The sequence below is a fragment of the Xyrauchen texanus genome, chromosome 21 (genome assembly GCF_025860055.1).
Source record: "Xyrauchen texanus isolate HMW12.3.18 chromosome 21, RBS_HiC_50CHRs, whole genome shotgun sequence".
Lineage (NCBI taxonomy): Eukaryota > Metazoa > Chordata > Actinopteri > Cypriniformes > Catostomidae > Xyrauchen > Xyrauchen texanus.
This window is the reverse complement of record NC_068296.1, coordinates 40,831,015-40,843,645: the sequence shown is the minus strand read 5'-3', so window position 1 is coordinate 40,843,645 and position 12,631 is coordinate 40,831,015. Positions and strand designations below refer to the sequence as shown.

General features: G+C 38.0%; 1 protein-coding gene across 2 annotated transcripts in view; it reads right to left on the bottom strand.

The window, feature by feature from the left end:
• Nucleotides 1-12,631, bottom strand: part of LOC127661355 (pyruvate dehydrogenase phosphatase regulatory subunit, mitochondrial-like) — a 90,520-nt gene that overhangs the window by 63,207 nt on the left and 14,682 nt on the right. For both annotated transcript variants that reach the window (XM_052152002.1, XM_052152003.1), the window contains exons 5-7: nucleotides 9,433-9,596; nucleotides 9,227-9,348; nucleotides 3,375-3,492 (exon numbers count right to left, since the gene is read on the bottom strand). In XM_052152002.1, coding sequence (XP_052007962.1) covers nucleotides 3,375-3,492; nucleotides 9,227-9,348; nucleotides 9,433-9,596 — 404 coding nt within the window. The remainder of the gene's footprint in view (nucleotides 1-3,374; nucleotides 3,493-9,226; nucleotides 9,349-9,432; nucleotides 9,597-12,631) is intronic.

The following is a 12,631-nucleotide window of genomic DNA, read 5'->3' as shown; positions in this document are numbered from 1 at the left end:
CAGCACACACTGAATTTAGTGTTCGACATGTTCAAAATGCACTATATTTATATAAGGAGGACGGCCGATATAGGATTTTGCCGATACGATAACTAAGTTGGGAAGACAAGCCGATAACCGATTATTCGGCCGATAGTAAAATTGATACTGAATGAAAAAAACATTTAAAGTAGGGATGCACCGATACCACTTTTTCTCTTCCAATCCGATTCCGACACCATAAATCTTAGTATTGGCCGATACCGATCCGATACCAGTGTTGTTTTTTTGCATAATCAGTTTAGAATAACTTTACATTATTGTTTGGAACTAATTGGGAGTACTCTTTAAAATGTAAAAAGCACAAACCTCTAACTGTACATTATTTCAATATAAATGTATAGCTTATTAAGAAACACTTTATTATTAACTAGTATACTGGTGTCACAGTTTGTCTGCACCATGTTCAAAGACTCTTATTTTGAAGTTTTCACCTACATTTACATTTACATTTATGCATTTGGCAGACGCTTTTATCCAAAGCGACTTACAGTGCAATTATTACAGGGACAATCCCCCCGGAGCAACCTGGAGTTAAGTGCCTTGCTCAAGGACACAATGGTGGTGGCCGTGAGGTTAGAACCTGTGACCTTCTGATTAACAGCCCTGTGCTTTAGCCACTACGCCGCCACCACCACTCCATAAATGTATACCTGCACTACGTTTCCCAGAATCCACTCCCCTGATCACTTCCTCGTTATCCCCACCTGTATGCCATTCCCTCATTAAGTACCCTGTGTATATATACCTTCTAGTTTTGATCATTGGTTGTCAGTCCTTGAATAGTAATGTTTGGTAAATGTTAGATTGGCATGTTGATTCGTTTATTGTTAGTTTCTTCTCCAGTGTTTGTTCTACTCCAGCGTCTGTTCCACTACTACGAATGTTCTACTCCAGTGTGTATAATTAAATGATTCAAAGACTGCTCTTGCATCTCCTCTCTTCCTCTTCCACTCCTTGGACACCAAACGTTACAACTGGATAATGTAGCAGCAAAATTATCAGTAATTCCAGTCTTCAAGTCTTCAGTATAAAAGAAACCAGTGTTTTATTTTAAATTTTTCTTTCTGTCTTTTTTTCTCAAAAATGTTTCATCTTACATCTGAACTTTAAAGGATTCAGATCTCCTTTTTGTTAAATGTTGTTTTAGTGGACATCAGTCCACTTTTCATTCACACAGTTATTTTTGGGAACACATTACATTGAAATATTGTTATGAATTGTAAACAAATACTAATGATGACAATAATAATAATAATAATAAATAGTTATTAATATTATTATTATTATTGGCTTTTAATTTTAAATACAACAGTAATATATTTAAGTTGTGCACTTTTTAAACCCTCACGGTTTTATTTTGACATTCCATCCAAACTCTCCAGGAAGTCCTGTATATGTCAAATATTGCACAACGCGTAAAAGCTAAAAATAGCCGCGAGTGTGTGTGTGTGTGTGTGTGTGTATAAACAGAGCAGCGCCATTCACTGGCGCCCTGGTGCTACGCATACTATATATTTACTTATTAAACACAGACTTTTGTGATTCACAGAGCTAATGCACGTCAAGTGACTGATCACTTCACTTCTGGTGAGGGGTCTTTAATGTGAACCTAGGGCAAACTAGTGAATTGCAATGTCTTATGCTTTTTTAAAAGCTTCTATAAGATTCAGTGATATTTTTGTTTGTATTTTGCGCTGTTACGTTCATTTAAATTCTCCAAGACACTCGTCACACACACGCGCACACACACACACACGCACGCACGCACAGATGCGTTTCTGATTTGTTTATACGTTTCTCTTGACTGCATGAAGATATTTTTCTCAAATCTCTCACTACCTTAAAATATACAACTTAGCTGGCTAAAGCATAAACGTTACTGGATATAAACTAATGCAAATAGATGGTAATACATTTTATTTAAACATTTGGGTAGGACTTGCATGCACGTGCAGTCTCAAGTGTCAAAACAACCACCACGAGGCATCAATGATAGTTTTTATTTTACCTCTAGAGGCCGCTCTCCTATTGTATAATGACAGCGCGCCCTTCCCATCTGCTCCAGCACCAGACACAATGGGGAAAATTATCAGTGTGGATTTTTGCCGATAAACGATAGTTCCAGAAATCGCTATCAGTAACGATTTATCGGCAAATCTATCGGTATATCGGTTGACCTCTATTTATATATATAAATTTATCAACGCAATATTTTACAATAAAGGCTTTTATGACTCAACATAAAATATTGTACTGAAATACTCACTCGTTTACTTAAAGACATCTTGATGCATGTTAACTACACAGTAACAGGCACGCAAAATTCCCTCATGTAAACTAGATTTCATGACGGTTTAGTGTATAATTTAGTTCAATTACCCACTCGATAAACATCTTATTATTTATATCTATCACAAACTAGGAATGCACCGATACCACTTTTTCTCTTCCGATCTGATTCCGATATCGGAAATCTCAGTATCGGCCGATACTGATCCCGATACAATACCAGTGTTGTTTTTTGCATAATCAGTTTAGAATATCTTTACATTATTGTGTGGAACTAATTGGGAGTACTCTTTAATATGTAAAGAAACATAAACCTCTAACTACACATTATTTCAATATAAATGTATAGCTTATTAAGAAAAACTTTATTATTAACTAGTATACTGGATAATGTAGCAGCAAAATTAACAGTAATTCCTGTATAAGTCATTAGTAGAAAAGAAGCCTACTGTGGTTCTTATGCAATTTTTTGATCTTGACAGTAACAAACGTGACTAACACAGAGTATCTGATTTGGATCGGGCTCATCAGACCGATACCCGATCCATTTAAAAACGTCAGGTCGATCCAGGTATCGAATCGGTGCATCCCTATATATATATCCCATATATTAAGAGAATTGTAAAAATTAGCATAATCCTCTGAGTAGCAAGCTAGCAGCTAAACGTTATTTTACAAATGGCAGCTGCGGACACCTCTCCTTTCTCAAAGCTATTTGTGTCATGGGTTTTTGACCAATCACAGGCTGCAGCACATCCCACAGTTCCTATATACCCCAAAAGTATCTACTCTAGACTAAGAGCTAAAAATCCCCCAAAAACGGCTCAGTGTATTTATAGTTCCTCAGGTGCAAAAGCAATGAAAAGTACTTTTCATCTGTACAGATCTGTTCTGAGCTGAACAACAGATCACGCTGAGCAGTTCATTTGAGTAGCACAGTTGTTTTTATGGGTAATATGGTAAAGTGATTAATAAATTAATAAAAAATGGCACTGATGGTTGCCGAGTTCTGTGTGTGCTGGTTTCAGCTGTGTGTTCATCACCTGGGCTGTCGGGCTGCAGTGGCTCTGAGAGAGGTTTAGTGAGCAGGTAGAAATGCTCACAGCCATGTAACGGCACCGATACTTTCACCTCACTGCTCTGACCCAGCTCATATGCCCACTGAAACACATATCAACACATCACAGGTCAATCCGAGAATCTCTAAAGTCAAAAGACCAAATACATACTGGAACACAGTCCTGGATCCTGAGTGGTCAATACTAGGGCTGGGTAAAAATAATTTCTTCATATCAAATCTTTTTTTCTTATGCCCAATTCCCACTAATTAGTATGTCCTTGTGGTGGCGAATCTGGGTGGCAGAGGACGGATCTCAGTTGCCGCTTCTGAGACCATCAATCCGTGCATCCATGACACCGCGGAGACCACATGTGGAGGCTCATACCTTCCGCGAGCCACGCACAACTTACCACATGCCCCATTGAGAGTGAGAACCAGAGATGGGACCAAGTCACACATGTGCAAGTCTCAAGTAAGTCTCAAGTCTTAACCTTCAAGTCTCAAGTAAGTCCCAAGTATTTTTTTCTTGGGCAAGTCAAGTCCAAGTCAAGTCACAGGCTATGTCAAGTCAAGTCCAAGTCAAGTCACAGGCTATGTCAAGTCAAGTCCAAGTCAAGTCACCTTATTATTGTAATTTTACCTAGGGCTGGGCGGTATACCGAGTTTTGACAATTTATCGATATTTTTTCTCAACGTGATACAGGATGAGACAATATCGTGTATATCGATATGGTTTGATGCAAACCTCTCCCGCTCAAGCTTCAGTTAACGCGCGCGAACCGGACCACTCCTACTCCATCACACAAGTTCGCCTGACAACATGGAGGAAAACACAGTGACGATCACAGTGACGTAAAAAGAAAAACACTGGTTCGTTTATTTGGAGATGGTTTGGATTTAAAAGATCCGATGGGCAGCAAAACCAAGCTATCTGCAAAGAATGCCATAAAGCGGTCGGTGTCAAAAAGTGGAAGCACATCAAATCTCTTCCACCACTTACAACGTCACCATAAAGTGCAGTACGATGAGTGTTTAAAACTTCGGCTTCGTCTGCTACAACCTCAGCCACGAAGAATAAGCAGCCCGAAAAGTTTTCTGTCCCAAAACAAAGCTCGTTGGAAGCAAAATCTGTAAGTAATATACACTATAAAATACTTTGTTTATTAAAGAATGTTCTACCTCAAATAACCTACTTGTTCTGATAAAGTAGTTAAGTGTTCTACTGTTCTGTTTACATTATTTGCACATCAGAGTTGTGCAGCTGTAAAGTTTCAAACAAGTAGAAAACTTTGTTTTGTATGTTATTTTGATCATCACTGCTTTAATAAAGGTGATTGTGAAATCTCACATAAGGCTTTGACTTTTAGAATGTATTGTGATTTTAACTACCTTTTTGCACATAATATATTGCATAGCCGCCATTACATTCACTATATTTGTTTCCATATTCTTGAATATCAACATTGTTTTGCAGGATATCATTGGGCAGGATGTGAAATAATAATAAATAAAAAATACAGATTTTCTTTATCCAAATAGGAAAAACGTAGAAAGTACCGAGATATATATCAGTATATCGCCATTTCACCAAAAAATACCGAGATATGATTTTTTGGCCATATCGCCCAGCCCTAATTTTACCTGCAGAATCTGATCATAATAAAGTGAAAAGACAAGATATAAGTAACTGTCAGTAAATTACAATACTCATGTTCAGTAAAATACATCATGGAATCAAACAAAATTGTAACTTCATAAAATTATTTATTTTTCACTTCTGCCAACAGTGTTTGAAATGTTTTCAATTTTCAACACTGAGTCCATAAAACATATAACAGCTTAACATCCAACAGACTCCTCTCTGAACACCTCCCTCTCTCTCTCTCAAACACAGTTACATACATTAAACTTCGTTACATTTCTCCTCTCTCTCTCACACACACACACTCTCTCTCACACTCTCTCTCTCTCTCTCTCTCTCACACACTCTCTCTCTCTCTCACACACACTCTCTCTCCCACACCCTCTCTCACACACTCTCTCTCTCTCACACACACACACTCTCTCTCCCACACCCACACTCACTCACTCACTCACTCTCGCGCTCACACACACACACACACTCACTCTCTCACACACTCTCTCTCCCACAATCCCACACCCACACTCACTCACTCACTCACACACACACACACTCACTCTCGCGCTCTCACACTCCCACACACACACACACACACTCAGAGTATATCCATAAGCCTATTTTTGCAATGTCTGTGAGTGGGAAACGTTGAGGTACCAGCAGCGTGAACGTCATGGCAACGTACAAAACAAAGTACCTCGCGGGGAAACACTTAAATGCGGCGTAACTAACGTAAATCAAGCAGGCTAGTATGCAGCATAAGCCACGAAGTGTTGGCGAAATAAAAAATTAATGGACAGATTTTTTTTCCAGAAAACTTCTTGCACAAAATAAATTCAAGCACTTTCAAGGACCTGTATATGTATGTTTATTTTCAAGAACTTTCCAGGGCCTTGAATTTTATTTTTCAGATTCACAAACTTTCAAGGATTTCAAGGACCCGTGGGAACCCTGCTATTATTACATTAGCTAACTACCAACTAACCAGATAAAATTAACAAATTGACAAGCACTTACTGGGCAGAATGGCTCTTCAAATGGCGGATCGAAATTGGAGGTTGTCGTCTGGCTGTCCGCGATCTTAACGTTGCATGTCTTGCAAAGCGCTGTTCGATCTTTTACCATCTTGATAATCATTTTTGAAGCCGAAACGATGACCCTCGGTAACGTTACCCCTCCGGCTGACATGTTGATGGGTTATCTGATCTAAGTGGGCGTGGTGTGCGTAAGGTACGAGAGGGCATGGCTGATGATAGCCTATAGTGTCGTGATCCAGTCATGACAAAACTATTCTCAGCCTGCGCTCCAGCTGGATCAACTTTATTTTTTAAAATAATTTATATATTTTATATTCAAACTGAAAACATGATGTGATTAACACTCAAGTCATTCAAGTCTTCGTCTCTCAAGTCAAGTCAAGTCCCGAGTCTTTAACTTCCAAGTCCGAGTCAAGTCTCAAGTATTTTATTTTTTGTCAAGTCAAGTCACAAGTCATAAAAATAGCGACTCGAGTCGACTCGAGTCCAAGTCACCAAGTCACAAGTCCCCATGTCTGGTGAGAACTACTAATCACGACCACAAGGAGATTAGCCCATGAGACTCTACCCTCCCTAACAACTGGGCCAATTTGGTTTCTTAAGAGACCTGGCAGGAGTCACTCAGCACACACTGGATTCGAACTTGCGACTCCAGGGTTGGCTAAATATCAATTCTTAAAATCCCAGTATCGATCTGTGATTAGCCACTGGATGGTAAATGTTCAGATTTCGCTTGCCAGTGATTGAGTAGTATAGTTGAGAAGAAATTCAGCAGCGAGATCCTTTTACTGCATGTTGAGGGTAAAAGTTTGGTTTGACTCGTTCTGTGTAATGTGTGTACAAAGACGAGATCCACACAATCCATTTGTTACTGAATTATCTCTCTTAGTATCCTACCTGTTCTTTACAGTCAGTTGTTTATCAAAAAAGAAACTGTAATCACACGGATGCGCTAAAGAAGCCGTACAACTCCACTCTCATCTAATGCAACTGATATACACTCAACCAAAACACAAAGCGAGATGCTTACCAAACTGCTTGATTCTTAAATTGACAGTACCATTTTAGCACAAGTTCTACAAATCAATGTGAATCCTTGTAAATAATACAAATTATGCATGTAAACAATAAACATGTAACAAAATATATTTGAAATGTAATATATGCAATTTCAAGACATCATAATTATTGATAGAATACATGGAATTTGTAAATTTTTAAAAAGCTACAATAGCCTAGTTTCCATCCACTTTTCGCGCTATTTTGTTATCGACAAAGTGAAAATGCGAGATAAATAAATTGCGACATTTGCCGCCTTCTGCCAGTTTCCATTCAAATGGCCTTTTATTGATAGAAATGGTGTGCATGATGACGTCATGCCTAAAAAAACACTTTGTCGTACAGGTTTTGGTATAGCGCAAAAGAAACCTCCCCTGAAGTCGTTTCCATTCAGAAATGTGTATTTATCACTAATTCACCTCCCAAATGTCCCTAATTTATTTCCTCTGATCTTTTGGTAAAATGGGGAGATTATCGAGACAATTCATTGAAATTAGTCAGCTTACTGTAATTTTATTAAACAAATAAAAGCAATCAGAAGAGGAGGAATTGCAATCAAAAGGGAGCAGTTGCCCTTCTGATAGGGCTGTAAAATTTGTCCTGATGTTGTACATATCGCAGGTTGGCACCGGTTCTGACCCAAAAGCAGATCGCCATGGCCCCGTTCAAGCTGGCAACCTGCCGGCAAAAATAGTGGGGGAAACTTTCTGTCTCAGTGTAAGGACCATCAATCGATGTGTATATGCGGTGTGCACAGCTATTAAAGAAAAAAAAAAATATATGTGGTGTTATATCAGGGTTTACATATGATACATTCCTGATATTCAATATTTTGAACAAATCATCTAATCAAAAGCATCGCAATCACAACTGCATTATGTCCTGCATATTTTTTTTTTATTTCCAGCAACTTTTAATGACCAACTGAACTTGATTATCATCTAAAATTAATTTTAGCTTCATAATGCAAATTTACATTTTCTGAAGAAGCAGTAAATGAGATCCAAGGTAAATATGGTTAGATTTAAAGTATTTAAATGTTTTACAATGTTCAAAAGCTCGTTTTCTGAAAGTGAACTCAGCATTGGACAAATAGTTCTGATAGTTTATAGTCTTGATAAAAGTGCAGAACATTCTGAGAATGTCATTCGGCTGACTGTTTTCGTCAACAGAACAGGGTAAAGCTAATTTAAGTTTGTGTAAACAAAAGGCATATATAAGTCTAAAAAATATTATATATTTTTTTTTTCTTTTTTTCACTTGGTAATTTTTTTTTAATTTAATACAGAGAATTTTGGCGGCATTTTTCAAAAGTAAAACTATACAATAATTTAAATAATTGGGCCGTAAGTGTTCCAAAAAAAAGAAAAAAGCACTGATGCTTTATTTTGATGCGCTAAAACATTTTTCACAAAAAATCCTTGGATGGAAACGTAGTTAATGTGACCATAATTATATAACTATAAAAATTATTAAATAAATTGTGTAAAATGTATATTTTTGCGGAATACCTAGTTAGAAGTTCAGCTGTATAAGTAACAGGATTAGCTGAGATAGAATTTCTTTAATTTGAAAGCAAAATGAACAAAACTGAAATACACCCAAATGAATCAGAATCAAACCAAGAGCTTGTGAATTATAATGGAATGAAATCAGGAAATCTGTTTCAATACCCAGCCCTAGTCAATACAGCATTCCAGATAAAATACAACACATGATATAGTAAGAGCTGTTCAGCAGCTACAGTTTACAGCACAGCACCGACTTTCTGCAATTTCGAAATTTTTGTGTTGGGAAATTGTAAAGTTTATAATTGAAAAAAATTTGCATCAAGCACTAGGATGTGTAATCGATCTTGAAATAATAATCATGGATTACTTTTATGCTGAGCTTCAAAATTTTTGTCACCATTTACCTATAAGGACCTACAGAGCTGAGATATTCTTCTAAAAATCTTTGTTTGTGTTCAGCAGAAGAAAGTCATACACATCTGAGATGGCATGAGGCTGAGGAAATAATGAGAGAACATTCGTTTTTGGGTGAACTATTCCTTCAAATAAAAACAGTTCTTTTCAAAAACCAATGCATCTAGAGACTGACCTGTCCAGCACAGTTGACAAAGTATTCACACTCTATTGGTCCCCGATCGGTCTCTATGGCTGTAACATGACCCTTCTGCAACAGGACATGATTCACACTCGTGTTTTCATAAATCTGAACTCCTGAAGAAAAAGAAACGAAGAAATGAAACAAAGATCATGAACACTGCCAAAACAACAACTGCAATGTTTCGGCTTGCGTCCTACCATAACCCGCTGCCGCTACAGCAAGCGCATGATTGACATCCGGTGGCGAAACAACAGCGTCTCCCGGCAGGTGAAGAGCACCGACGAGATCATGAATATTCACGAGTGGGTGGAGCCTTGCCACATCTTTGGGTTTGATGATGTTACAGTTCACACTAAGAACCCTGAATAGAGAAAAGACAGTAGATGAGTGGACAATTATATTGGAGTCTAAAGCCCTGTCTCAGATGCCACTCAGTCCAAGCGGTCCTATTCTGAGTCTAAATGGACTGTTGTGTAACAGTCCGCTGTGTAACTGGCATCAGATTGTGTGCTCGGGGAAAGTGCGTATTGTGGCAGCCTCCAGTCCAGTATTTTACTCCGGTATTTACGCTATCAGTCATATTAGTTCTGATTTGTTGTTGCTGTTGTAGCCGAAGCACGAGCTGTAAAGGCACAGCCCTCATCCGGAAAAGGAGCTCATTTGCATTTAAAGAGAGACACGCAAAATCAGTGTGTTTTTGATTCCACCCAAAAAGAGGCATTTATAACATGGTATAATAAATTATCCGTGGGGTATTTTGAGCTGAAACTTCACAGACACATTTTGGGGACACCTGAGACTTATATTGCATCTTGTATAAAGGGTTTATTTTGCACAGACGCGTTTCGGCGTGTACCTTCTTCAGTGTGCAACAAAATCACAATGTACCCAGTCTTATATAACCACACCCATTACCACACCCATATTAACACCAGCCTATAATATAGGATAATGATCAGACCAATAATACCAACAGTACACAGATGAGGCTGTTATACATTTGCAAAAATATTAAAAAAAAATTAATACAATTATTCCAATTATAAGAAACAACTTAATGAAAGATCATCATTCATCCCACACGGGATACATGTGTTTAAATTAAAGATATACTAGGCTTCACGTTGTAAGAGGCGGTTCTCACGGTCTCCCCCTCTTGGAGCCTGATCAACACATTCTAAGCCCATAAATTTGAGCGTATTGACAGCATGGCCCGCAGAATTAAAGTGCTTTGCAACTGATGATTTTTCATCATTCTTCCTAATAGCACATTTATGCTCAAAAATACGGGTTTTAAGTTGTCGCTTCGTTTTGCCCACATAGAGTAACCCACACGGACACGTCAATAAATACACAATAAAAGTGGATACGCATGTAATTCTGCCCTTTACTTTATATATCCTGCCTGTTTTTGGATGTGTAAATGAATTAGCTGTGAGCATAAAGTTGCATGCTGCACAGTTCAGACATCTAAAATTTCCATGTGGAATTTTGAAGGGAAAAGGCGACTGAATAGATACAGGGAGGTACGACCGCACTAACCGATCTCGAAGGTTAGGTGCTCGTTTATAGCAGCTTCGTGGCAGCACTTGAAAACTGTGTCCTATAACCGGATCACTGCTTAAAATGTGCCAATGGCGATGCACAATACTCTTTAAACTGTTAGAGATCTGACCATAAGTGGATACAAACGTAACTGCTGTGTTATTGAAATTGTTCTGATTAGTACGTTTGGTCATCAAGTCTCCCGTTGGGTACTCACGCGACGCTCTAAACAATCGCTCACTAAATTGTATGCATAACCCCTATCAAGAAATCTTTGACATAGTTCCCCCGCTTGTCGTTCAAAACTCTCATCATCATTACAAATACGTCTTACTCTCAATACTTGATTATAAGGCAGACTACGCTTAAGAGAGGGGGGATGAAAACTCTGGTAGTGCAACAAAGAGTTGTGGTCCGTTTCCTTACGAAAAATTTCAGTATGTAGCGTATTATCCACCTTTCTCACTAAAACATCCAAAAAGGGCAAGGCATTGAGATCATAGTCTAATGTAAATTTGATGGAGGGCAATCTAGTATTTACATAACTGTAAAAAGCCATTAATTGTTCTTTGGAACCTAACCATACAAAAAATACATCATCTATGTATCTATACCACACTTCCAAATATTGTTTAAAAGGATTATCATTATAAACAAAATCCTGTTCAAATTTACCCATGAAAAGATTAGCATAATTAGGTGCCATGGGAGAACCCATAGCAGTCCCTTGAGTTTGTAAGTAAAAATTTTTTTGAAACATGAAATAGTTTTTTGTTAGAACTTCCTTCGCCAATGTCAGTAAAAACTCAGTATGTAGTATTTGATTTTTTTCTAGGTAATGCCCCAAGGCCACCAAACCTGCATCATGCGGAATATTAGTATACAAGCTGGACACATCCATAGAACACAAAACATCGGTTGCATTAACCTCTCCAATACATGACAATTTTACTAAAAAGTCAGTAGTGTCTTTTAAAAAGGATGGCAGATTATGCACTAAATCCTTTATATGATGATCGATAAATTTAGACAACGGCTCAGTCACAGATTGATTCCCAGATACAATCGGACGGCCAGGCGGATTATCCAGCCTTTTATGTATTTTTGGCAAAGTGTAAAACACTGGTCTTAATGGGTAAGTCTGTAGTAAATACTTATATTCTTTTTCAACAACGATTGCATCAGACACTGCTTTCTTTAGTATAGATTTTATCTCTTCACTGAACTTCATTGTGGGATCCCCGTGTAACCGGGCATAAAAGTTGACATCACCAAGCTGTCTCTCTATTTCTTGTACATAAGTAATCCTATCCTGGATAACAATAGAACCTCCTTTATCTGCAGACTTAATCACAATGTCATCATCAGTCATTAATGCATGCAATGCTTCTTTCTCAGAGGTCAAGAGATTATGTCTAATTGAGTAGTCCCCAGATTTAAACCAGGAAAAAACATCTTGTTCTACCAACCGACAGAACGTCTCCACTGACGAATTATTCATAGGTGGAAGAAAATTACTCTTAGGTTTAAACAAAGTCTTATCAGAGGCGGAGAAGGATTGCTCAGATGGAGTAATCATTTGTTGGCTATATTGTCTTGCAGTGTCTTTAGAATAAAACGCCTTAAGCCAAATAGATCTAAAGAATTTAAACATCTCTATTTTAGTCACAAAAGGATCATTCCTCTTCACAGGTACAAAGGAAAGTCCTTTAGATAACAATGAAAGTTGGTCTTGACTTAGCTGTTTAGTTGAGATGTTGATGACACTGTCCTTTATCTCTGTCCTCTTATGCTTCTTCCTCCCCCTCCGCATTTTGTGGTGCTGTCCTGAGACGTTCGATAAGGGCCTGG